Genomic DNA, 27,218 nt, shown 5'->3' on the forward strand with positions numbered 1-27,218 from the left:
TAAACAGATGTGGCTTGGTGCAAAGGGGACTACTAGAAGCTGATAAGCAATGGTGAGCAGCAGGACTCCAGATACACTCCACAACAGGAGAGACATAGTTGGCTATTTCTGCACCTTAAGCTTTACTTACTGCAGCAAGGTTCACTTAAGGGGATTATGAAAAAAGTGGGGATGACATTTCTTCATCCACCTCATCCCCTGCCCTCCAACTGCTGCCAGGCTGCACATGGAACGCTGTAAAAGCCTCAATTTAGTGGAAGCTTTGGAGAATTAGTCCAGTAACTCTTGGCCATACAACAGGAGCAGGGGGAGTGATGCTGACAAGGGGTCTCCTGCCTGCACAGCTACAATTGTAGCCTCCAGCCTCATCCATGCAGAGGCCTTTGCCATCATTTTGTCTTCCTGCACTTTCCCTCCCCCTAGCCAGAACTCAGGACATATGATTTGGTCACTCAGTCCTAGTCACGCTACAACAAGGACATGGTGACACAACCACTGCAGCAGCGCTGTGCTGCTCAGGTCTCCTTTTCAGCTACGTAAAGCCTCCAGCAAGATCTTCAGGCACAAACTAAATCGTATTTTTTACTTGAGTGAGCACTGTTTCTTGCATAAACCATACACATCATTGCAGCCCCAGGTAAAACCTGTGCCCTTTAGCAGAAGGAAGTGGTCAGAGCCATTTCCATTTTCTTTAATGTTCCAGCAAAAAAAAAAAAAAAAAAAAGTAGCTGTGTTCATCCACAATCTTTCAATAGGAAAAAACAAAAACAAACAAACAAAACAAACGGTGTAAGGTTTTCCCCTCACTAGTGCAGAGGGAGCCTTAATCCCAGAAGCTATTTCCACAGCACCATCTCATACTCTATGTTGCCAGCTGATTCAGAAGGCAGAGCTGAGACAGCCAATACAAAATGAACGTACCCACCTTAGCTGCTACAGATTTTTAAATGAGTATTCATTAGGATACCCCACACTGCAGCATGACACAGAAGACCTATTTCAGGGGTCGGCAACCCCAGGCACATGTGCAGAGCATGGCACACAAGGCCATTTTGCTCAGCATGCCACAGCAAGCCCTGGCTTTGGGTAGCTGCTGCCAGTGATGGAGCCTGGGCTGCTCCCAGCATCCCAGCTGCCTGCTGGCAGCAGCTACCCAGACCCAGGGCTGACTACAGCTGGGAGGCTCCAGACAGCTGTCCCAGGCTCCAAAGCCCCAGCATCAGCTCTGTACTGGCACGTGTACCCATGCCTTGGAGTTGACAGTGGGGAAGAGGCCTGAGGCAGTGCTACCCCAGGCTCTCCCCCACTCCTGGCACAGAGCTGGTGACTGGGCTCCAGAGCCCAGCGCAGCTGTTTGTAGCCAGCCTGGGCTCTGGGCAGCTGCAGCAAGCAGTGGGCAGGCTGCAAACAGCTGTGCTGGGCTCCAGAGCTCCAGCATCAGCTCCATCCTAGCAGTGACGGCATGGGCACCTCAGGGCAGACAGCAGGGCAATGCAGCCAGCCCCAAGGTGCACGCGCAGGTGCTGCCAGCACAGAGGTGATGCAGAGCTGTGGAGTGCAGCACAGCTGTTTGCAGCCTGCCCACTGCTTGCTGCAGCCATCCAGAGCCCAGGCTGGCAACAAACAGCCTGCACCGGGCTCCAGAGCCCAGGTCACCAGCTGTGCCAGGAGTGAGGGGGAGACTGGGGTTGTGTTGCCTCAGGCCCCTCCCCCACTCCCGGCTCTGAGGCACGCATGCACCTGCCAGTACAGAGCTGATGCCTGAGCTCTGGAGGCCAGCACAGCTGTTTGCAGCTTCCCTGCTGCAGCCAGCCCTGGCTCTGGGTAGGTGATGCTAGCTGAGAGCCTGAGAGGCTCCCAGCAGGCAGCTGGGATACTGAAAGCCCTGCTGGGAGCAGCCTGGGCTGCAGCAGCTACCCAGAGCTGGGGTATCTGTTGATAGCCACAGAACCCAAGCTGGGGGGCAGGGGCAGCAGGGCATCCTGCCATGTACCCCCTGCCCTCATTTTGTTTTACTGGCACCCCGGCACCTTCCAAGGTAGGCATTAGTATTTTTCAATACTCCGTCCAAAAAACACTACCTATCCCTAGTCTATTCCAAGTTTGCAGGGCTTGCTTCTGTTCTGCTGATGAGAAGTGACAAAGCTGGTACTGTAGGACTGAAGCCATTCCATCACAAACTCTGGGCAAGCTACTACAAGAAAGAAGGGCATAACTAAGTGCTTGGGCTGAAACTGGAGAACAACTAACTGGAACTCTTTTTAAGGCATTGTTTCCTTTCCAAAAGGAGAGCTCACACCACCAGACCTGCTTTTGTAAAGGATTCATTCTCTAATCTGAATGAAAGTGTAGGGTCAAAAGGAGCACTTGGGAAAGGCCTGTAAAAATACTTACCATCTAATCCTACTATGCACCAATACAGCCAGGGAATGGTCCCTCTTCATGCCTGCCCAACATATGCAGCACAGTCACCTTTGGAAACTTTATTAGTTTTAATGAAGTCACAGTTTTTTTCCCCCCTGAAATACAGTACATCACCATCACCACAGTTAAGACAAAATCCTGGAACAATCCTGGAGTACAGGCAGCTACTTTTCAGCTGTATTAAGAAAAAAAGCTAGAGGTCTCCATAGGTTATCAAATTCACTTGCAACCTATCCACACATTTTTCAGGCACAGGTCCTTCCCCTTGTATTGCAGGCTATCGGGCCGGGGGCAGGAAAGAGTTATTAGTTCAATGGAGTGGACTTGCATAGTTTTAAAGGGAACAATGCTGCTCTGGCACTTCACACCCTGGCAACAGAACCAGGAACAGCTGCAGAGACACTTGTATAACCCAAGGGGCTAAACCAGTCCAAACTTTCTAAAGCGCCTAAAGATTTTATATCAATCCTATCCTCCCCTCCCCTCCACTTCTCCCATCCCTGCCCCAAAATAGAGCTCAGGAATTTGCTTGATCCCCAATTTATCTTGGACTAACCAGATAGCTAGTGGGGCCAGAATAGGACATTGGTTTTCACTACTATCCCTAAAAACCCCTTTCTCTACCTAGCTCTGATCCTCAGCAAGTCATTAACCCCACCTCTGAACCATGCCTGTTTCTTTAATTGTAAAATAAGGATACGCCCCTACCCAAGTGTTTAAGAACATTAAGTTCAAGTTTCTACTCACAACTCTTAGTACCTTTGCCAAAAATCAGGTGGCTGGAAGGAGGTACTCATTGTTTTATGTGAACTTAACCCTTGTGCCTCTGAATCTGCTGTCCAGTCTTCCTAGAACCAAGGAACATTAACTTTTTGGCTCTGAAGATGGCCAGAGACTCTGGACTGTAGCCCTTGCTCACAGTAGGGTAATTAAAAGTGGCATTGGACAAAAGGTAGCTGCCCCTCAAAGCCTCAACAGCCCACTTCTAAGCAGACACCATTCTGCTGTGGTATTAAATACAAAGAAGCTTTTGTAGGCAACAGCTTACTTCATCAGATGCTAGGAATTGCAACAGCATCTTAGCAGCATCTTCAACTCTATAAATGTAGTACTCTAGCTCTAGTATCTTTGAGGCAGTTTTCCAGGGGTGGCCTGTAGACCCCTTCCTATCTAGAGCTACATTGCAGCAGAACTAGGTGCATACACTAGTTGTAAACACCAGCTAAACACTGGTGCCAGGAGGAGCAGCTGACACTTACTTTGATGAGCAAGAGAAGAACTTCCTAGCCCTTGGCAACAAATCAGGCTGAGTGTCCTGTGCTCTCATGCTCATCCTGCAATTATCCAGAAAGAGGCAGACACTTCCTATTGGACAGCAGTGTGCAGTTGCCTTAAACACACCCCAAAATAAGGGCAATCATTTTGTTAGAAAGCACAGCCATTTCCTGTAGGCTGGCTTGAAAAGACTGGCTACTAATGCAGCAAAACACTTTTGCCAAGGCTGAAGGAAATATTGATAAAGGGAGTAGGTGGAGATAAAATAGTTATAGTAAAAGGCACTAGGTTTTTTTATACGTTGGTCTCTTTATCAGAGACACAGGCTACTTCTCTGCCAGAGCAGGTCAGTGGTTTTGACTGCAGAACAGGCTGCCAGTGAGGAGTCTTCTCTTGAGCTCGCTCCAGAGGAGGTCCCTCTCCTGATTTGCTCTCTTCATGAAGCCCCGGTTTTCTTGGGCCCGTCTAGACAGGTATGGCAGCACCTCATTCACAGGACCATAGGGGACATACTTGTAGACAGGGAAACCTGCCTGACCTGTGAGAAGAGAAATCCTGTTACCTTAGACCAGTGGTACTCAAATGTATGGCTCCCAAAGGTGACCAGATCTGGCTTGCAGCATGGGAGGCCAATGGCAAGCATCTCAGGCTGATGCATCCCCTCCTCTGCCCTATAAGTGTGCTGCTGCTCCCCTCCACAGCCCACTGCTCTCTCCCTTATGGCAGACTGCTTAGTCTTTCCCTTCCTTTCTCCCTTCCCCCTCACCTAGGCAGGGGCTGCTTACCATAGGTAAGCTCTCTCCCTCTTCCCTCTGACATTAGCAGCCACCTCCTTCTCTCCTGCACACCATGCCCAGCAGCCACCACTGCCAAAAGAATGCTGGCTCAGTGCAGGTGGGTCACAAGTGGCCTGCAATTCTAAAAGAACCACTACACCTTAACATTCACATGGCCAGAAGTATTGCTTAACATGATTTCATTGATTCCTGAGCTATGCCTACTCGCACCAGCTAGGGAATCCGACTTCCTGGAGCATAGCTCATTGCATCTTTAAAGGGTCCATTACAGCAAATACCCCTGATACCATAATGCATCTATACCACTTCCATAGAGCTTCTGAGCATACTGCCTGGCTCATCTGTTCCTGCTCTGCACAAGCTAAACCTGAGAAATAATGGAATCACCGTGAGGGGGTGGGGCTCTGCCCCTACCTAAAGACAGATCAAGAAGAGTAGTGCAGGAGGTCTCTGCCTCATTTCCAGGTTTAATGCGAATGAAGATGGAGGATGTAGGCAGGCTATGCTTCTTATCAGCACATTCAGCCAAGGAAGCAGTACAAACAAAGTCCCATAAGCCTAATGGGAAGCTAAATCACAGCAGAAAGCCATCTAGCTTCAATCTCATAAGTGAAGGCCTCAGTTTTTGGCAACAGCTCTTCTGCAAAGACAGCAGATGGTCATTTAAAACCATCTCTTTTTGCTGCTCTTTTCTGCTTGCACTACAATCAGAGTGGACTTGTTTGGCTCCTCCAGCTCATTCTTAAGGGCAGAGATTTAAGACAAAAAACCAACCAACTAAACAAAAACAAAAACAAAAAAACCCCACAAAACCCCAAAACACCACACACCACAAGAGGTAACAACAACTGAAAAAAGTGGCAGCAGCACAGGAAGAACTTATACCTCCTGCTATGGGAAGAACACAAAATTGGAAAATAATCTTCAGAAACCAACTGAATGACTCTCAAAAAGACAACTGCTCAGGCAAGGGAGAAGCAGGGAAACCCAGAATACAGAGCTGAGTAGGATAAAGCCAGACTTAGAAAGATTCAAATAGGATTCCCCAGCTAGGGAACCCTAGAACGTAGTCCATACTGAGAAAAGCGTGAAGACCAAAGGAGCAGCCCAGTGCAGAGAGAGGCTCCAGTGGGATTTCCCCATCCTGAAGCTTGGGGAAAAAATAGGAGAACAGGACAAGGCCTGAGAAGGCTCGTGGCTCAAGGGAATTTGAGAAAGAAAGGAATTTCCAGCAGCAGGACAGCTGGACTAGTTCTAGAAGCATATATACTCACAAGAACTGCAGAACTAACAACATAAGCATAACATGTTTCAGTCAGAATGCTAGTGGGAGAGTAACTGAATTGGAAGACATTATTCCAGGCAAGCAAAGAGCATGAAACACTCATGTGGCAATGGAGAGTTTCTGTATGTTTGTTCACATCCATTTCTTCCTTGCGACTAGGCCTCAAGAGGTCAACATTTTCCAGACGTACATGCTGGGCCGGGAGTAGAGGACAAGCAATGCGCACAACCATGTCTGGCAGCGGATGTGCTAAAGGGGGCAGTAAAGAATACCATTTCTGCTCAGTGCATGGATGACCATGGCTGTGGAGCTTAGATGAGGCGGAAACCAATTGCCTGATAAAAGCTGACTGGGTGGCCCACCTTTTAAAGGGGTTTGAAGGTTATTAAAAGAGGAAGCTTGAACAGAACAAAAGGCACTAACTATAGGGGAAGGAGAAAGAATCCATGCTTCAATGTAGCCTTATGCAGGAAAGCAAACCCTGGGTTCACTAGAGGCACTTTGATCCAAGCCCAGAGAAAGCACAAGAGTGATAAGAAAAGCAAAGTAGGGGGACACAGACTGGTATTGTTTTGCTCTGTACAGTTCCTGTGGTAGCTGGCAAAAAGTAGGACTGTCTGGGACACCAACAAAGCCTGCATTTTCTTTCAAATGACAGTGAGAGTATGCATGAAGTTAGAATTGTGGGAAAGGGTGTGCTCCACCTACTGTGACATATAGGGAGCGGAGGAACAGCACTACTTCTGAGGACCTAAGCCAGGTGGGTCACAAAGCCCCATTTGCATGAAGTGGAAACAAAGCTTGTGCCTTGGCAGCGTGCTAGAGACCCAATAAGAAGCCAGTGCTGCAGCTTGCCCAGGCTGAGGAAAACCTAGGATTGCAGAAATCCAGCAACAGGGAAGTCTGTAGTGTGCGGGGACTCATGGTTTTGGGCTCCCAGGGGCTCGGGTGGGGTGAAAGGACTGAAGGGCTGTAGTTGAGTGAGACAAGGACACAGCTCTTTTCAGACAGATAACTTTTATTGAGCATAAAGTGCAAGGGAGATCACCGATTAAAAAAGAAAGAAAGGAAAATGAAAAAAGGAAGTAGAATTCTGGCTGTACATTAGAGTGGCCAGTTGCAGCAATGGGGAAGTGCCATAGAGCGAAGAGTGATGTACTGTGGGAATACCAGAGAACCAACCAGTTGTGTCACAGAATGCTTTGTGTCCACACAACAGTGAACCAGTTTAAAAACAGTACCCGATTTTACAGGTACACTTTTGAACCACTCTAGGCGGCTTTAAACCAGTTTACCAGGCCTGCATGTTCATCTGCTTCAGGTTTAAAATAGCATTTAAGTTGGTTTTAAGTGTTGTGTGTCCACTCCCTCATTAGCACAGCCCCTTTTGCCAGATGACAAGAAAGCCATTCAAGTGCCTTTGCACTCTTAGCCTATGCCAGTCCAAGCAGTCAGAGCACAGCAGAACCAATGCCCCTGGACCAAAAAAACAGCTATACTTACAGCCCTGTGTCTACTTAGTACCATGCTAAACCACACCTTCATCCTTTCCCTCCCTCACACCAATTGTAGAAGGATCCTGGTGATAGGCAACAGGTATTAATGCTGGCACTGAAGAGAAGGAAGACTGCTTTGGGCAAAAACTACCAGAAGAGAGGGGTCTCTGCTAAGATGGCACATTCGTCTCCTGTTGAGCACCAGGACCAGAAGTGCCAGACACTTACCCAGGGGGAAGGTGATCTGGTCACACATGCCCAGCAGCTGCCCAAAGTACACCTTTTTCTCCAAGGGATGGATCTCAAGCTCAGTCATCCTGTAAATAAAGGACTAGTTATGTCAGAAAAGGATGTGCAGACAACAGCAATGCCCCAGACACCAAGAACAGAGAGGAGACTTGATCAGGGAAACTTGCTCCACCTTTCCCACAAGCCACCTAAAAGGCACAAAAGCAAACAATACTGCCTTCCAGAAGTATGAGAGCTTTCAAGCTCTTGACTCAGCTCACCCTAGAAATCAGCATTGCCCTCCCAGACATCCAGCACATCATAGAACCCAGTTGGGCCTGTTCACTATCCCAGTGCATTTACTTTGCCTGGAGGCTGTCTCTAGGACAGCAGGCCTCCCTACTCCCATTGCCTGGCAGTGTGCGTGTTGTGGGCATAGCAAACTGATACCCAGAGGCCAGAAGTCACTGCAAGGACAGGCATGCAACACCCTTTCCTGAAAGCTGCTTCTGCCAAGCTTCAGTTTTCTTATCAGCTAGGCATGTCAGAAACCCAAGACAGCTACAATGCTCAGCCAAGTCTCTTGGCTGTACTGGAAAGCAATATTAGTTTAGTCCCAGCCATGTGCCAATTCAGCTCACTCCCAGTCATATTTCCTTAAATATGGATAATGTTCTGTGCACGTGTACAGAAACAGTATTTATGAGCTGCATACATACAGCAGCAACACTGTGCAAGTCTCACCTACACAACTCTGCTGCTGGACATGCCTAGCCCCAAGTTCTTTTCTGGAGTAGTCCATGTTATTTCTATCCTGAGTCCCTCCCCAAAGCCACCAACCTGCAGTTCTCATCCCACTTCTTATAGGCCTGACAGCTCCTACTCTTGCCTTATAGTCACATGAGTTAGAAGTGCCTGTACCTTTTAAGAGTGAACTTCACTGTGTCCTCATTGTGTGAAGCCACCATTACATTGGCCTTCCGGCTGTGCTTGATTTCTTCAAGAATGTAGTCCAGACACCTGAAGGATAGAACTTACAGGGGTAAGTGGAAGTTACCTAGGATCCCACCCCCTGGCACAGAGGCAAAAAAGAATGCCTGGGATCCTACCCCATACACTGAGAGGGTTCCCAGCTCAGATAGTCTTACTACCTGTTGTACATTTCACTCGTCTTTTCATATGTGTCATTAATAGGATCCTCATAACCTATTTGGGCAGCTCTGTTTCGTTCTTGTTCCATGTAAGCCCCTCTCACTAGCTTGGCTCCAAAATGCCAGCCCTCCCGGCGTGAGAGTTCCACATCCACAGTCACATTATCATATGCCTCCTGCAACGAAGGGGGAAAAAAGAATAGTCCTGTAGCCTGAAACTCCCCTTCTCATGCTACCACTCAGCAGAAAACCAGCTACACATATGGGTTCACAACTAATGGTTACTGGCTGAATGCCAGTAGGAGCAAAGGGTGGGGGCAAGCAGAGGTTTGGGGAAAACAGCAGCAAGCAACTTAACCCAGCATGACCCCCTACTGACCTGCACCATGCCACTGACTCCTCCACAGTCCTCCCCGCTCCACCCAACATGACAGGAACTGCTTACCATCAACATTCAATTCATCCCTCCCCACTGCTGTTGGGGATAGGAATTGATGGCATGTGGCAGAAGCAGAAGCAGATGACTTGGATGCTGCAGAGGGAGGCAACAGCTGGCAACAGCAGCAATGGTCAGGAGGGGAGGGTTGTGGTGGAGAATATAAAAAGAAACATAGGCAGCTGGGTCACACGCACTTAGCCCATTGCTCTATAACGGTTACCAACACCCGAGCCAAGCAGTTGCTCCCATAGTATGGAGCAGAAATCCCAGTCTGCTCCATATGGACTCAGCCAACTGCCCCCAAATGGCTCTAGAAGCCAAGTATTCTCCCAAGCCTGGCAAGCCTCAGTGCCTCTCCCCGCAGGGCTTCATTCCACCGCCCACCATTGCATCCTCTGTTGCAAAGAGCTTCTTCTGGCTACCCTGCATAACACCGGACACTGACCTTCCTGTCAGCAGTGGCATCTATATGCCCTCACCTTCAGGTAGCACTGATAAGTATTAAAGATAACTGCTTTGTTGACATTGAATCTGCGCTGCATCTCCAAGGTAAGCCGGCTGATGGCTGGCTGGAAGTAGCTCTGCTCAGCATCCACCATCAGTCTCACTCCAGTCTCCATAGCTTTCTGGACAGAGAAGGACATTTGGGTCAGGCCAAAAGCAGGGAGTGATATGGCACAAGAGCGCTGCATGGAATTCATAATGAAGGCCCCATATACTTCAGGACCAAATGACATGTGGAGCAACAGTGCCATCGCAGTTGCTCAGCAAGGCTATTGTCTAGCTCTCCAGAAAGTACGCTCCAGCTTCATAGGCTGGAAAAAAGGCCAGGGAAATTTCCCACCAGGAAAAAGTAGTGGTGCTAGCTGGGCCTCACTCCAAACCTTAGCAAGGACATCCATCCTCTGCAACATTCGCTTCATCTGCAGATCCTCCTCCTCAGTGAAGTGTGACAACAGAGGTTCCAGCTGACCCGTCTGAAAACAAAAGCACCAGGGCCTCAGCACCACAGGTACTGCAGGGAACCCTTACCATGGACAGGGACAAATACAAGGGCCCTGGAGAAAAGTCAGCCTAGGAGTTCATGAGGCCATCCCACAGCATTTATACCAAGGCAAGATAAAACTGTGGCAGAAGGGGACAAGTACACGCACACAGAAGACAGTGTGCTGAACCACTTATTGAAAGACAGAAAAAGGTCATGCACACAGGGCCACTGGCATGGCCAGCCAGTCCCAGTTATGCCACACTTGTGCACCCGTGCCCTTAGTTAAGGGCTAGGGCAAGGCAGGGGCCTAGCATATTGTTCTCATAGTATAATGGGGAGAGAGAATCCTAGTCTTGCTATCACTACCCCAGACTTCACTTGCATCAAAACTTGGTATGTCACTGCAGCTGGGCCTCCACTCCCTTCCCCTCCCCACCAAATCATAAACACTTCTTATCAAAGTACCAGACAAAGCAGTTATAGTGTTTTCTGTGGTCAACTCTGCAAGGCTGCATTGACTGCATTACTACAGGGCCCTGTAGATGGCAGCACACTCCACATACAGGCAGACCAGTGCCAATGGGAGCCTTACCAGAATGCCATGGCCAGCCTTGGGGCTGTTCCATCCCCATCCCTTACAACCTGGCTGGTTACACAGATCCACCCATCATGGCTGGGACAGCACCCAAAGCTTCCTAGGACTACCTCTGCTCAGGCCAGCATTATTGCTACAGAATTAAAGACTGGACCATCCAGCAACTTCTCTCTGGCAGTAGGTGGAGTACAGCTAAGAGCACAGCAACCCAGCTCTCTTGCTTATTGAGGATATGGCTAACTGAGAATTGTGCTTTAGCTAGGAACTGTGGGAATTGGAACCCATGTGCAGAACCGGGGGACAGACAAGGGCCCCCAAGACTCAATCCCCCATTTCAGGACAGATTCCAAAAAAAACAAACCCCAAAAAACCATCAAAACCCCCCCAAAAAACCCAACAACAACAAAAACAAACACACTCCAGCCAGGCTATTCCCATGCCAAATCACGCTCAGCATGTGATGGTACCTGTGACAACATCCATTCTTTGGAAAGTCACTTGGCCCTCCATGAAGATGGTGACTGGTCACGGAAGTTCCAGCTCTCCTCAGGATCATATCCTCCTCTACTAGCCAAGCTCCTGACTAGACTTCTCCATACTCAGCTGACAGTAAGGGCATAGCCAAAACTAGTCACCAGTCCCCTCCCATTCCCTTTCCACCCACCACCTCCCTTCTTCCTAGCTTTGCCAGCATGCCCAAATCTATACCTCTTCCCTGTGCTGTCATGGGAGTGTTCTCTCACTTCTGCCTGCCCTAGATGTGAACCCTGCTGTCAGGCATATCCTTAGCCAAGGATTGCCTACACGCATTGCTTATAGGCATGCTGTCAGGCACATCAGAACAACTTATGACCACTCCTGGTCTATACCTACCACCTCTATGTCCTGATGTTGTAGCCACTTCAATTTGAAGTGTCCCTTCTCTCTGCGAGCGTCTCCAATCTCTCTTTGGATCTTGCTCTACAGCCCAGTTTTACAATACTTGACTTGCACAGTATGGTGGTTTCTCACAAGTCATTAACTTAAAGACTTATCAGGTGTGTGAAAACAGACCCACGGCAAGATCCAAGCCTAGCCCCCTAGGGCTTTGATTTTCCTGCAACAATTGCTTGCGATGTCAGCAAGGATAAGCTCTTGAACACCCACAATCAGTGTGTTCCTGGCAGAAAGGAGGGGTGACTTAAAGCTGAAGACTGGGCTACCAATACAGAGGATAACCTACATTGTTAGGACATGGGTGGTAGGATGCTTCTGAGGAATGATAGGAGTCACAATAAAAATGCCCAACATGTAAGCCTACCAAGGGATAAGTGGCTCATCTCCAGCATTTGGGAGTTCCAAAAACAACCTGCTTAAGGCATTGGAGAGTTCAGCATAGCAACTATTCTACCATGCATCACATTCCCACTCCACCCAGGATCATCACTACGGGATCTCCCCAGCACCAAACACTTAACCTTATTTGTTGTTTTCCAGAAGAACACCTTTCAGGAAGTGGTGCTAACTCACCTGCAAATTTGGGACAAGCAGCAGCTCTGAGAGTTTCATTCGGCTGTCAATCATGCTGTTCCAGTCCAGCAGATCCACAGTACTATAGCCAGACAGAACTGTGTGAGTGCCAGTTCCAGGTGAGCTGCTGACAGCTCTAGACACATTCCAGCCCAGACTGCTCCAGGCTCATGTGCCCTGTGAGGAACATGAATCAGCTGCTCTATTTGCCACCAGGAGAGGTGCTCAGACTAATGCATGTACCAACTCGGTGAGAGACTATAGAATACTGAGGATACAAGTCTGGCACTGTTACTAGCCACAACCTTGCAGAGCAGCAGAGTGGACCTTGATGACAATGCTCAAACTTCACTCCCTACAGGTCAGTTCATACATTCCCCATGGACTAACTCTGCTGCAGTGTTATTTTCACCATCCCCCCCAAAATGGAGCCAGCTCTAAGCCCCTTCCCTGAACCAATGCTCTTGTATTCAGTTAGCTGACCCCAAGGCTTCCTCATCTGGCATCCTACTGAAACACATGCAAAGATTGAGATAGGAACCTCTGGGTCCTCCTCCCAAGACACCCCATTCCCTTCCCCACACAGACTCTCATTAGAGGGAGCTTACCCTGAGACACCCAGGTTCTCGCCTGTGAACCAGTCCTCACTCTCAATTTTGGTTGCAATCCCAAGCTTGGCCAGAGTCTCCTGCCAATAAGAGAAGAGTAGATCAGAGTCTCTTTTGCTTCCTGGGCTTCAGGAGGCATTCAGTATATATATTATGGAGGCACCATTCTTATGGAATCTACCATGGGGAAGCCATACCTACCCCTGAGCCAGGTAAGTCTGGGCATAAAAGGAAAAAGGGGCAACAGAACAGGAATGGTTTTATTGGTAAGTGTACCACACTCAGGGTCGTCAGGCCTTAAACGAGGCTTCTTCCAAGGTCCCAAGACAATATCACAACTCTTAAGAGAAATATGGGAAGCAAATTTCCCCATATAACCCACCCCAGGAAGGGGGCATACCCCAAGAAGAAAAGACTTGCCTTCGTCAGCAACTTTAAGAGCCAGCAACTCACCTGCAGCTTCTTCACCTCCAGTTTGGTCTCCAGCACAGCCAGACCTGCCTTGCCCTGCTCTGCAGCCATCTGGTGAAAGAACCTCCTCCACTTGACCAGCACTTCAGAGAACTGCAACTGGGAGAGCATACTAAGTGAGCATCTGCACCAAGATGCACAAGAACAACTTAAAGCCTTCCTCCAAAGGGGCCATGCACCAGTGGGGCTACATGCTCAGTCAAGCAGCCTGCAAGCAGCACCATGTTGAATGAAGAATAGTCAAACAGGCCTGGAGAGGTTGCATAGAGATACTGCTCCCACTGCCATGGCACTGAATTCTTATCCTACCATTCTTTGAGTTGAGGTCAAGGTCCCACTGTCCTCTTCCCCACTTCCCCTGCAGGTACTAGGAAAGGGGTATCACTTAGACCTAAAAATGTAGGCCTAGCCATGACCACATTTTCAAAGCCATATGCATAGAAGCTCTTCTCCTGGAGCACGAGGCCACTGAAACTACAGAATGTTTCAGAGACGTACAATCTTCCAATCTGCTGCCCAGTCAGCTCCCAGGGAGCCTAGCTAGCACCAGCTATAGAAACACCATTTCCCAGTGTGTGCTGAGCATGAATACAGAGGGAGCAGTCTGTTCAGGGGCTCTCCCCCTGTCCCAAACTGATACCAATAAGAAGAGACCACCAGAAATAATCAGCATTCTCCTAGGCAAACCTGACCCAGTTGTTCTGACCTTGCAAGAGATGCCTCTGTCCCTTTCTACAATTCCCTACGGGCACACAAGAGCATGTTCCTAAGCTCCTGCCTGAACAGCCTACATGTAAATTCAGTGTTAGCTTGAGCCCACTTCACTGATACCTGGGACCAGTCAGTCACTCACCAGGAACTGCGGCCTTCCTAAAGCTGTTAGTTTAATGGCTGAAAAACCATCTTCACAGACGCCACCTAAAACAGGAAGAAAGGAACACTAAAATAGTTGGCAAGTTCATAACTCCTCAGCAGGAAAGTGAAAGCAGCTCCCCCTATCTCCTAGTGCTAGGGGAATCCAGTAGGTACTACAAGCCAAAGAAACTAAGAATTTCAGAAAACCCATTTGGCCTGGCAATGCAACCCTCTGCCCCTACTAGTTACCCACTGGAAACACCAATAAACTCCACCAGCATCTAATCTCTGCAGAGGATCACATGGTACTAACCTACTGACACCAGATGGCAATTGCAAAGCTCTGAGTGATGGATGGCTAAGCAGATTGCTGGGGGAAGGCACTGACAGATGCCTGGACAAAAGGGACAACACATGGAGCACCTACCTGAGGCCTCAATACTGCGCAGAAATGTCTCCATGTGCTGGTCACACTTTGCTTCATCAGCATAGAAGTAAGTGCGGGCACTGATAACACCACCCCGGCGATCCCCAAAACCCCTGTGCACACGATACTGCTTCTCTCTCTGCTCTGCACCTGGACAAATAGGAAGAATGGATTACAGACAGGTGAGAGATGAGGGGTAGGGGCAAAGAGGGGCAGGGAAAGAGGGGTGGACCAAAAAAAGCTCACATATCTCTATCAGACTCTCCCTGGAATCCTTGCCCAGCTTGTGGCAAATCTCCTACCTAGGTTCACTGAAGCCACATCTTTCTAGCTCAGCTGCAAACAGACAACACAAGAATTACAAAGCTTGTGCTTGGCTTGTACTATGCAGAGGTCAGCCTGGACAAAGCTAGTGAGCCCTCCCTGTTGCCACTGCTCTCAGTTCTTTAATAAAGGGATCTCATCCCAAATAGTCCCATGCAATTTTCAGTTTAATGCCCCTCTTCAGTCTATAAACAGACCATGTTAAAACAAGTTTCTTCCAGCCCCTGGACTTGCAGCATGCAGGTCCCTGTTGAGCAGGGGTAAAAGGGTTTGGCACAGCTCTTGCATAGGTTGGGGAGAGGGTGGTGAGTGAGTTTGACCATAGTGGACACTTGCCTATCTAGAGTTGTCACTCACCTCCTGTCTCCTTTTCAGCTGCAGAGGTACAGGACCTAGGAAAGGAAGCAGATGGGTGAGATAGAAGACCGTGCCTTTCCAGACCCTACTGAGGCATAATAGTCAACATACCCTCCTTTTTTGGCTCCTCTGGGTAAACCTGACAGAACTAGGAGGACACTGCTGTTAGCTTAAACTTCCCCTGAGATTCTGGTGCTTCTCTCCCCTTGTATAAGCTGTTCTCCAATATGTCTTTGGGCCCCAAGGCATTTCACCAACAGAATATCTTCAAAAAGATACCACTAGACTAAAATCCGAGCAGAAGTTAGTCGCATACATCTAACAACCCTGACTGTAAAAGTAACTCATAGGGACTCCAATGAGTTAGTAAATGTTAGTCAAGACACCCATCTCACCCCAAGGTGCAGCCAGATCTTGTGTGCTAGCATGGTTCTCAGACCAAAGCCAGGTCTCCCTCATTGGTGCTGTAGAGTAATCAAGGGAGCCAGCCTGCCCACACATCAGTAGTTGGGAGGTGGGGCCCAGTGACTCAGCTGACAGGTGGACGCTTCTAAGGGGGCAATAGTGCAGACCACCCCTTTTTCATACCAATGGGATCTTGATCCTATGTGATGCTGGTTTGTATTCCCTACATGGAAGAGAGGGCCTTGGTGAACAGGGCAGGAGCTCTATTTCACAACAGTGCACCCCTTCCACATGTGGCAAGGGATATGGTTCTAGGCTTTACCATATTCACTTCTACTGCTTTTTCCAGATGAGGGAGAAAAGTTAGTGGTAAAGCCCCCATACCTGACTTAGCTCTTGTTCCTTTGTTTTCTTTTGGGATTGTCAAAATTAGAAATGATTACATACTAAACCCCATGTCTCTCAAACACTACTTAAGCAGATACTTAAAAATACCCACACCAGGAGATTACAGCTATAGATTAAACACCTCAAAACTCTAGATACCCTACAGTTAGTTTTCCTGTCTAACATGCAGCTCCAGGGCCCAACAACCACCCCTCTGCAATAGGGATGAGACATTCATTATGTTTGAGCTGCCAAAAGTTACAGTAAGGAGTACCCAAGGAGGCACAGGGTTCAGTTGGTGAGGAGCAAAGTCAGATGTGGGTTGATATACTGATGACTAGATGCAAAATACTTAATAGTTGCTTCATTCTCTGAGCATGGTTCCTTGGGGAGAAACTTGATAAAAATTGCATAGAGTCTATCTTAATGTATATGCACTAGTGGGCCGAATTAAGGGAGGCATATATTTAACACTGACTTTGGAAGCTTAACTGTTATTTATTGTTATTATTACTACTACTTTACTAGTTTCTTTAATATGTACCAAGTGACAAATTCCTTCCAACTCATCAGCAAAGTTGGACAGTTCAGTCAAAAGGGCCTCATCTTCCCCAAGTTAACCAACAGAGAAACCAAGATTGCTGGTGCCCGATGCACCTCTTGGGACCCCAGCGGGACTTGGCAGTTGTTCCAGCTTGTCAGACTATGGAGTGAATGGCCCATAGTGGAAACCAGGAGTGAATGAAACCATCTTTGTGGACTCGGCATGACCCCAGGCTTGTCTAAAAGGATTGCATTTAGGAGTAGAAATGCTTAGTAAAAATTATATTGCTGTAGCAGTAATACTCAGACCACAGCTTCGAAGCACAAGTGGCTCTTCAACTTGTAGTTCTTACCACCCCTCCCCATAATCTCCCCCATGATTATAGCATGCATCTTTCCTACAGTGAACAATGCAATACATGGACTATCAATCAGAAAGAAGCTTCCACTTAAACTGCTTCATGCCAAGGACTTAGTGTTCTCCTTTAATCCGTAACTGGACTTGGACAGCCACTTGAAGTTCACACCTTTAACCCCAAGGTAGAGAGTCCCAGGGAAGTAAAACCACTCCCCCACCTCTCCCATTGGGAAATGGGCCACACCAAAGCATGTTCTGGTCCCCCAGGTAGCATCTCATACCAAAAAGTCAGACGTAAAAGAGCCTCTGACCTGATGCCAAAAGCCTTGCTCAGGCCTTGGCATTTATGCTTTGATAAGGAACATGGTCCCCTACAAAGAGGAAAAGCATCAGGGAGCCTGATCCCTTCCCAGTAAGGGATTCAAAGGCTGAGATCAAGACCTTGTTATATCCCCCCCACCAATGTCTCTCCTCAGGAACAGCCAAAGCTTTCTGGGTACCAGGATGAAAAAAAAGAGAGACCTTTAAATTTGGTCTCCATGTCTGGACATTGGCAGGTAGGAGTTTAGCAATAGTTTGAAGCTCACCCTGTGGTAACAAGCACCAAGGCATTTGCTTTCCACTTTTTCCCAGAGCCCCAATATCTTGGGTACCTGTCTACCAGATGCATTTAAGCTGCAGTGGTGAATCAGGCTCCGATTCCTTACATGTGCAAAGAGCTTTGACAATGTTTAAACAGGAAGCTGATGCAACTCCTTCAAATTCAGTGAACAAAAGTCCTAGCTGAAAAAGACAATTTATACCCTGTCATGTAGTCTCCAATTCAGTTCAGAAGTCAGTTCTGATCACATTGTTTAAGCAGATATCTCATCCTGAGGCAGAAGCTAAAGCTGCCAAACAAGATAGTGTGCAGAGAGGGAAAAAAAAAAAATCATCATCTCTGTTCAGAAAATAGAGGCAAATGATGCAATGACTTTCAGGCAGCACTTTGCACCTGTGCCATGCCCAGCTGGCATGCTAAAGTAAGAGATACAAAGAGTGTGTACAAAGTAGGGCTAGAAGGGACCTCTGAAGGTCATCTAATTCAACTGCCTGCCTTAGGCAGGATCATTTCTATACAACCATTACATAGAAATCCTAATCTAACATATTAGCAAAGCTACACGGATCAACCCTGTCACACAACTACAAGGCGCAGCTTTCTAACCTGCCACAGATAAAGCAGGAGGACACAACTGTAGCTAATGTTCTACTGCTGCAAAGTTTTTTAGATTACATTTGAGAGATCCAAAAGGGCCACATGCCTGCTACAGAAGGCAACTCCCATCCCACCAGTTCATACCAATTTGACCTAGGGGTAAAATCCCTTTGTAGCTCCAAATGTGATCAGTCTGACCTCAAGCAGAGGGGTATGACCCTCTAGCTAGGGACCTCTGGGTTTAGTCCCAGCAGAAGTACAGAAACTCCAGTCAAAATGCACAGACTTGGCTGCAGCCAATACCCAATGCTTCTGACAAAATGGTGGGGAGGGTACAAAGCCTGACACACGAGTCTAGGAACAGGAGGGGGAAAAAAAATAAAATAAAAAATGAAAAAGTCTCTCTCAACCCCTGTGGGAAAATGAGCAAAGCCCAGAAGCTTGGGAAATATCTGTAACATTAAAGCCAAACAAACTCCTAGATTGTCCCCACCCAATACTTACCCAACTTCTTCTTGAACACCTGTAATGATAGGTATTTCACAACATTCCTAGGCAGTCTTCACTGCCTCACTGCTCTAACAGAGAAGTAGTTAATAAACCGTTAAAAGTAGTGCAAAATTAAGAGAGATCCCAATCCTGCTTGCCATGTTGTACTAGTGGCTACATGAAAGTGGTGGCAGCCAACTATACATTAAGCAAAATTTAGATTAAGCAGCATTGTACAGCAGCATGCCTGTTGGAAACTGCTTAACTCTGAGCTGGTAGGTTCCTGGAGGACAGAGCATGATCTCTTCCTACCAAATACTCTTGGCTGTGGCTGTGAATGTGTAGCAGATAGCCCACTTCTCCCAACGTAAAGTCTTATGTCAAGTGCACATGTAACATGTGCTGACCATAAATCAATATATTGGCTCCAGAAGACAAGCCATTTACAAACAAGGCTGCAACATGGTAGACATAGGGACAGACAGAGGTATACCATGCAGGTGAGTCAAATACTGTCACTTGCCAAGAACACAGATATTACATGAAGGACACAGGACTAGATTTATAGCCCTGGTTTAGTGACACTGTACAGCTGCTTCAGTCATCTGTTAGCCAGTCCCCATCCGAGTACTCTGCATTCCTTAACTGCTTTAAAGGCGAGCCCTGCGCACTCCAGATAGGATTAGTTACACCTCAGTCACCCTGCTTAAGAGGCTGCACCTACACTCTACCAGGTGAAACTTGGATTTGTGCTGAACAATGGAACACAGACATAGGTGGAAATAACACATACAAGATGCCCCAAGGTTGGTCTTAGACAGCTTCACCCACTTCCAGAGAGCTCATTCAGAATCTGGAAGGCTGCAGATAAGCTTTTCCAAATGTAAACTGCCCACCCATCCTGTGCCAAGCTACATCCATAGCACACATATCCAAGGGCAACCTTATCAAAAACAGCAAGAAGGCTGCCACCCCTTTACCACCACCGGTTTATCAGGGTAGGCAGTGCTTTTGAAGAGGACGGCAACACAAACCAGCACCTGCAGGGTAACAGCTTCCATAAGGCAATTGCCAAGTCCCTGGGAGTGCCTCACATTCCTGAACCCCTTTTGTGGCATGAAAAAAAAAAAACACACACCAACCCGCAATTCAGTAGCTACAGCAGAATGAAACCACTATTCTACCGCTTAGCCATCTTGGGACACTGTACAGTACCCACTAAGGCAGGGGTAGGCTATTATTTAGGCTGGAGGGCTGCTTAACAAGTTTTGGTGAGATGTTGAGGGTTGCAAGGGTAGCCCCACCCCTTGATAGGTGCCCTGTCCTCTGATCACCATCCTGGGATCAGAAGTCCCACTCCTTAACCCCAGACCTTTGTCACCTGAAGTCCCTCCCCTTGCTCCTTTTGGGAGGGGGGTATCCCCATCTCAGAAGCAGGAAAACAAAAAACAAACAAATCACATACTACAAGTCAAACATCTACTCTAACATTTTAATTATTACAAAAAAATATTGTCATCTTGATTCATGTGCGTTTGTGTAGTGTATACAGAGATGATTGTATACTAGCTCAAAATAAAGTCTTACTCTTGTACATTGTGTATGGGGTGTGGGTGGGCGGTGTGGGGCTTGTACAGGAGTGTGGGCGTGTGCAGAGAAGGGTCTGAGTGTATGGTGCGAGTGGGGGGAAGTTATGGGTGGGTCTAGGGTTTGTGGTGGAGTGAGAGGCCCCACCCCCAACATGGTCCCCTCTCCATGGCACACAGTCCCCACCACTGGTGGCAACAGCAGTAGCAGCAGGTGGTGGGCCTTTGGGGTGCTCATAGCCCACAGCAGGCAGAGTCTCCCAGCAGTGTGCAGCTATGGCCAAGTCCCGGGAGCTGCATGGGGCAGGAAATGGGGCCAGACTGGCCTGGCTCCATCGCGTGGGGCTCTCCACAGCTCACGTGCAGCTCCCAGAACTCAGCTGGATGCCAGGCATGATTGACTTGGCTGGGAGTGGTAGGGAGCTCCACATGATGGAGCCAGGCTGGCTCAGCCCTGCTCCCTGCCACGCTGGCCAAGTCCTGGGAGCTGGACATGGTGGCAGGGAGCAGGGCCAGGCTGCCGGCTCCATCACATGCAGTTCTCAGATGACTCCTGGAAGCAGCACATGAGCTGCAGGGAGCCCTTTCACATGGAGCTGGGTCAGCCCTGTGCTCCTGCTAGTCCAGGTCTCACATTCCTGCCAAGGAAGCCTCCTCACTCCTGCTGCCCCACCCCAACCCCATGCTCCAGCAAGTCCCAGCCCTGGAGCAGACCCTGTGCTCTGGGCTCCATGCTCCTGCCCAGGGCAATGCAGCAGGGACAGGGGGAGCAGCTGGAGCCTGGGGGAGCTGAGCAGTTCCCCATGCAGCTGCAGGAGCAGCAGTCCTGCCTAGAAGCTGTGCTCACTGGCCAGAGCTAGGACCAGAGCCCTCCTACAGGTGAGGGTAAAAGCACAGCATGCTGTCCTGGCAGGAGTAGATGGAGCTCGGCCGTATGTGGAGTGTGGCACGGACAGCTGCAGGCTGGGTTGGATACAATTAATTGGTGGGAGTCCACCCACAGGCAAGAGAAATCATCTCGCAGACTTGATCCAACTTACAGCTTATATTTTGCCTGCCTCTGCACTAAGGGCTACTGCCCTAGCTCATTCCACACTGGCAAGTTAGCCTGCAGGCAGTACAAAAAGCTCATAGCAGAAGGGAAAAAAAATAGAAATCAGTGAAAGTAAGAGGATCTGCCTCTAAGGTGAGACTGGTGACAAAAGAAAGGCCAAACACAAAGTACTTGAATAGATGCCTCAGACGGAGCTGCTAAAGCATCTACAGAGGACCATAGTTGATGTGCTCAAAAGGAATATCCACAAAGCCTGAACTAGACCTTCAACGAAGAGGAGTACAGAAGCCCTGGCAGTTTTAAATGCCTGTACAGCAGAGGGGTAAACCCTTGTATGTACACCTCTCTCAAGAAAGAAGCCAGCAGGTATCATGCTGAACATCATTACCATACCCTTGTTTATACACTGAGGAGTAAAAGACTCCACAGCTGCTACAGCCAAGAGAGCCCATCTGTTATGATCAGCCTGTAGCTGGCAACAGCACTGTTTAAACAAGTCACCTATTGCGACTTGAGCCAACACCCAATCCTTCACACAAAGCATAGAAGCACAGCAAGCAATTTGGCAGTGCTTGCTCCGGGCTGAGACAGCAGGACACAACATGGGAAGAGAACACGGCTGCTGCAGAGGACATAGCAATGCTGGGTCTATTTAGAGACAGGATCAGGAAAACAAGTACTGCTCTGAACTTGTCTCTAGGAACTAGAGTCTAAAAGAAAGGGAAACTAGGAATTAAGTGTTATGAAATGGGAGAAGAGCTCAGGTATCCAAGGGAGCCAGGGGAGCTGATGGACTCTTAACAAGTGGGACTGGCTGCACACAGATCTAAATCTTGGCAGCTGGAGTGTTGACATATGGCTGCCAGAGACACAGAGCCTATGAAAATGGTGGGATGGGCCCCACTGGCCAATTACATTGCCAGCCAGTGCTCAAGCTCTTGGCAAGCATCAAATAGCACATTCTGTTCCAAACATGTCCAGGCAGGGGCAGAGGCAGAGGCTAATCTACCTTGAAATGCATCATGTGCTGCAGAGCTCACAATATCCTTGTTGAAGGAGACCAGGACATGGCAAACAATTTTGGCATGGGCATGTCAAAGAAGGACTTAGCAGCATGGCCCCTGAGAGTAGGCCAACCTAGGGAGCGATGGGGCACAAAATGTGCATTGCTTCAGAGCACATGCTGCAATAATCCAACTTTATTCAGTACTATAGGCCAAGGACACCTGTGATTAGCCAAGACAACCCTGATTCAGAAAAGGGAGACAACCTGGCAGCAAAGGCATGAATCAAACACATAGATCAGAGTACTGCATTGATTGCTCAACAGGTAGTGTCTGGATACGACACTCTGAAAACCTCTTCCACATATTGAATACTTATGCACTCACATATGATCCTGTTCCACCCTGCTTAAGTGCCCAGGGGGCAAATAGAAGTCTTAGTGTGCTTGTTTTATACTTTCATAGTTGGTAGGGTTGGAAGGGACATAAGCAGATCATCAAGTGTGACCCCCTGGCATGAGCAGGAAAGGATGCTGGGGTCAAATGACCCCGGCTAGGTGATTATCTAGCCTCCTTTGGAAGATTCCCCAGGGTACAGGCAAGCACCACCTCCCTTGGAAGTTGGTTCCAGGTCCTAGCCACCCTGACCGTGAAGTAGTGCTTCCCCGATGTCCAGCTTGAACCTACTCTGACAGCTTATGGCCGTTATTCCTTGCAACCTCTGGTAGTGCTTTGGGGAGCAGGGACTCTCCCACTGCCTGCCAGTCCCCCTTGGCAAGTTTGTAGATGGCCACCAGATCCCCTCTCAGCCTTTTTTTGTGGAGGCTGAACAGGTTCAGGTCCTGTAGCCTCTCTTTGTAGGGCCTGCCCTGCTGCCCCCCACCATGCGAGTGGCCCTCCTTTGGACCCTCTCAATGCTGTCCACATCCCTCCTGAAGCACGGCGTCCAGAACTGGATGTAGTACTCAAACTGTGGCCTGACCAATGTCACACAGAGGGGGGAGGATCACCTCCTTGGACCTGCTCATGATGCATCTGTGGATGCATGAAAATGTGCGGTTAGCCTTTCTGACTGCACCCCCATATTGGCCGCTCATGTTCATCTTGGAATCAACAGCGACTCCAAGATCCTTTTCTGCCTCCATGTTGACAAGAAGGGAGTTCCCCAGCCTGTAGGTATGCTGCTGGCTCTTCCTCCCCAGGTGCAATACCTTGCATTTGTCCATATTGAATCCCATCCTATTCTCATCCGCTCACCTCTGTAACCTGTCCAGATCTAGTTGTAGCCTGTCCCTCTCTTCTAGCATGCTCATTTCTCCCCACATCTTAGTGTCACCTGTGAACCTGAAGAAGGCGCTTTTCACCCCCTCATCCAAGTCACCAATGAAGATATTGAACAGTGCAGGCCCGAGGACCAAGCCCTGGGGGACCCCACTGCCCACATCCCTGCAAGTTGAAAGTGACCCGTCCACCACCATTTTAATATTACATCATCACCTTTGATTATGACTAGGTCACAGAAAACAGCCAACAGCAGGAAGACCCATAGACGTCAAGTTAACTGCATTTCTGGGACAAAAGCAGGATGAAAATTTGACCACAACCAGGCACCTAATAGAATCTGGCCCTTTGGGTATTCAGCTTCGGGGAATTCCTAACTATCCAACCTTTTAGAGATACAGAGGAAGTCTGCATTTTGGTTTTAGGGCCTTTAGAACTTGAGAAACTAGAAGTTGGCTGTTCCTTCGCCTTTCCAAACTTGGACTAGACTGAGAATTTTACTTTGGCTGGAACAAAGTCACTACAATCAAGGAACAAGATACATTTAATCTACAACTACAGCAGAATCAAATGGAGGTTGATTTCAGTTTCCTTCAGCACAAAATCAACAGTTAATGTTGTACATGTAAAACCTCCATTTCTCCCATGTGAAACAGAAGTCATAGAGAAGTAAGCCTCAAGGGGTCATCTAGTTCAACCCCCTGTCTGAAGCAGGAAAGGCCTTACATCCCATATAGGAACTGAAGCTGCTGAAGTTTTGGCATTATTAGTAACACTCTTCCCAACTGAGCTAACTGTCCTGGGCCTATCTGATGTTCCAGGACCTATGAACTCGATCTCAGATAATCACCCTGGTTGTACTGCATTGCTTGGCCACCCTAGTATGCAGGGAAGCTGAAAGAGCCTCAAAGCTTTGCTCACAAACTAAGCAATCCTCAAAGGAGAGCCAAGTTCTTGAGCCACCTACTAACCACAGAAACACCGAGATAACACAGTTACTGTGTTGTGGCAGCAGTATACATCAGCATAGCATCCCTCAAACTGAGTAACCAGCTGCAGACCAGAAGCCAGCTGTACACAGATGCTTACTCCACTTCCTTCCTCTCGGCCTCCTCTGTTGTCAGATCCTCTTCCACACTGTAATCCAGCACCGATCCCACACCAAATGACTGATTTCGCTGGATCAGGGGTTTGATGGCCTCCTGGTCTTCTCCAGCCACAAACTGCGCATAGAAAGTCATCTTCATCAGCTTCTCAAACAGCTGTTGCCCCAGGATCTTCCTGCTGAGATTCATAAGCTAGGAGATACAAAGCCAGTGTAAAAACATAGCTTCCTCCAGGAAAGGCTGCATCCTCCTCTCTGCCAGCACCCGGCAGCCTCTGAGCCAGCAACTCCAGGCTCACACTCCATTCATTGTCTTAGCAGTGGAGGACGCAGCCAGCTTGCAGAGCTGCAGCGCCAAGGATCACTTTGACTTCAGACAGACGGACCCTTGGGTGCACTTTGGGTCCCAGGGGCAACGCAACTGGCCTGAATTAGGACCTCTCCGTGGCATTACACAGCCTCAGCAAGGTCGCCCGGAAGGGCCCATGCCAACGATCCGCCCTCGCGCGGGCACCGACCTCAGCCCCCACGCTGGGAAGGGGCCAGCAGCAGGCAGTCGGGCAGCGCGGAGCCGCCTCCCCAGCGGCCGGCCGAGCCCGCGCGCTGCGCCGGCAGGAAGGGGGCCGCAGGTGGGCGGGAGCCCAGCCCAGCCCCACGCGGAGGTGCAGCCTCCCCACCCCCCCGGCCCGCTCACCTCCTGGTTCCGCTGCACCAGCGGCTCCACGGTGCACAGCCCCAGCACTACCAGGCTCCGCACCAGTTCCGCGTTGCTCTTGCTCCGAAACGCTTCCCGGGAGTCGCCGAAGTCCACGGCAGGCGGCGGCGGCAGCGGCTGCGCCCGGGGCGCCCCCTGCGAGGCCTCCCCGCGGCGTCCCGGGCCCCGGGGCACCGGCGCCGGCCGGGCCCCCCCCGCAGCCGGGGGCTGCTCCCGCGGAGCCGCTGCCGCCGTCGCCGTGGAGCGCGGCCGCGGCGAGACGCGGAGCCCGGAGGCGGCTCGCAGCGCCGCGCGCCCCAGCCCCAACCCGCCGCCCATCCTGGCAGAGGCCGGCGGGCGCGGACGGCCCGCTTAAATAGCGCCGGCGCTGCCCTTCCTGCGGCTGCGCGGAGCCCCGCCCAGAGCCGAGGCGCCCGCCCTCCCCGGGGCCCGCGCCCAGGACCCGGCGGTGCCCGTAGCCCCCGGCCCTGGGCACCGCCTCCCTCAGCGCACGTGCTGCGCCCTTCCCCCCATCTCCTCCTCTCTCTGCCCTTCCAGAGGTTTGTTCCCGCTCAGCTTGGGCTTTGTCCTATCCACCAGGTTTCCCCCGATGGACAGCGGGGAAGATTAGCTGTGTCCTCCTCAGGTAAAGCTGCCGTCCCTCACCTTGGACCAGAAAGTCTCCTTGAACTGCCTGCCAAGACTGAGGTGAAAAAAGGAGGCACCAAAGAGGAATACAGTCCTATGAGATAAGGTTGACGTTCATTCTGTAACTTAGAAGGTCGGCTCTGCTTCACAGGGCTCCACCATGCCCTGCCCTGCCCTCCCGCACCACATGTTATGACTTTACTTGGATCAGCTCTCAGTGGGAGTCCCAGCCCCCATATTGCCATGATCAGACTCTAGGTGCCTGGTTTCTTGGTCGCTTGTCCTGTTCTTCCTGCATGGGTCCCAAGCCGACTGTCCTGCAGTTGGTCTTGGTCTTTATCTTTCAGGGCAGAGTCATAGGGGGACAAAACTACAAACTCACACAAACTCTCAGTTCTGTCTCTTATTTCTTGCAGGACCCTTGAATGGCTGCCCACACCTCCTGGACTTGGACTCGTTGGCCTGGATGCTGCAGCCACCTCATCTCCCTGCCTCCGCTTGTAAGTCAGTCTTCAGGACTCTCCCCTAAGTGCTCTTGGTCAGTCCCTCGTTGTTGTCTCCTTGCGCTGCTTTGGGTTGCTTCTTGTGTAGTCATCTCTCCCTGACAACGCCAACTGCCTGTTAATTCCGTGCGCCAATAAGCTGCATTTGCCATGGCAGTGTCTCATTCACTGCCCTCCCCAGTCTTGCAGTTGATCGCCTTAATTACCATCCCGGTCTTCTGCATGACTTTTTTCCAGCCTAAGTTTGCCATGCCTCCTGTGACAGTTGAAAAATTATATCTGTGTAATAAAGGTGCCTGCTGAAGGCTCTATGAAGATTAGCCCAAGTGTTTTTTTGTATTTGTTTAGATAGTTAGCTATATGTTGTTGCTAAGATCCTAATTAAAGTTTAAAATGTAGTAAGGCCTTGTATAAAGTAGGGCCTAGTAAATTTTGCAAAGCCTTGAAGTAGTAAGGCCCTGTGACATAGTTAAAATTAACCTTATCAAAGGAATGGAAGGCTTGTACTGCTATTGGTCAGTTTAAGGACAGTTGAAGTCAAAAGAATCTAAGTGGCTGTAAGTTATCAGTACTGTTCAGAAGCTATAAATTGGCGGGAGCATCTGGAAATCATTCACAAGTAAGAATCCTTCTCTGTGAAAAGGATTAGTTAGCTGTTGACCTGGATCAGTGAGCCCATGGATCTCGAGGAACCCAAGGACTGAATACCAGGGTCCTTCCCGGTACCTCTCAGA

At 49.3% G+C, this 27,218-nt stretch overlaps 1 protein-coding gene across 2 annotated transcripts; it reads right to left on the reverse strand.

Annotated features, from left to right (window-relative positions):
- Nucleotides 1-2,468: 2,468 nt before the first annotated feature.
- PRODH (proline dehydrogenase 1) lies at nucleotides 2,469-25,695 on the reverse strand. 2 transcript variants are annotated; one of them, XM_090063982.1, is made up of 14 exons: nucleotides 25,334-25,695; nucleotides 24,624-24,832; nucleotides 15,230-15,264; nucleotides 14,549-14,698; nucleotides 14,120-14,184; nucleotides 13,249-13,365; nucleotides 12,796-12,875; nucleotides 12,188-12,269; nucleotides 9,980-10,072; nucleotides 9,575-9,721; nucleotides 8,657-8,832; nucleotides 8,427-8,525; nucleotides 7,506-7,594; nucleotides 2,469-4,237 (listed from the first exon to the last, which is right to left on the reverse strand). In XM_090063982.1, the coding sequence occupies exons 1-14, from the start codon at nucleotides 25,670-25,672 to the stop codon at nucleotides 4,047-4,049; spliced, it is 1,872 nt and encodes a 623-aa protein (XP_089920108.1). In that variant the 5' UTR covers nucleotides 25,673-25,695; the 3' UTR covers nucleotides 2,469-4,046. The 2 variants fall into 2 exon arrangements, with proteins under 2 accessions (XP_089920108.1, XP_089920109.1); XM_090063983.1 differs by lacking the exons at nucleotides 2,469-4,237; nucleotides 7,506-7,594; nucleotides 8,427-8,525 and adding an exon at nucleotides 9,036-9,207 and having other exon boundaries at nucleotides 8,690-8,832.
- Between the last annotated feature and the right edge of the window lie 1,523 nt (nucleotides 25,696-27,218).

This window comes from Crocodylus siamensis, chromosome 9 (genome assembly GCF_052110815.1).
Source record: "Crocodylus siamensis isolate JL-2025a chromosome 9, ASM5211081v1, whole genome shotgun sequence".
NCBI lineage: Eukaryota > Metazoa > Chordata > Crocodylia > Crocodylidae > Crocodylus > Crocodylus siamensis.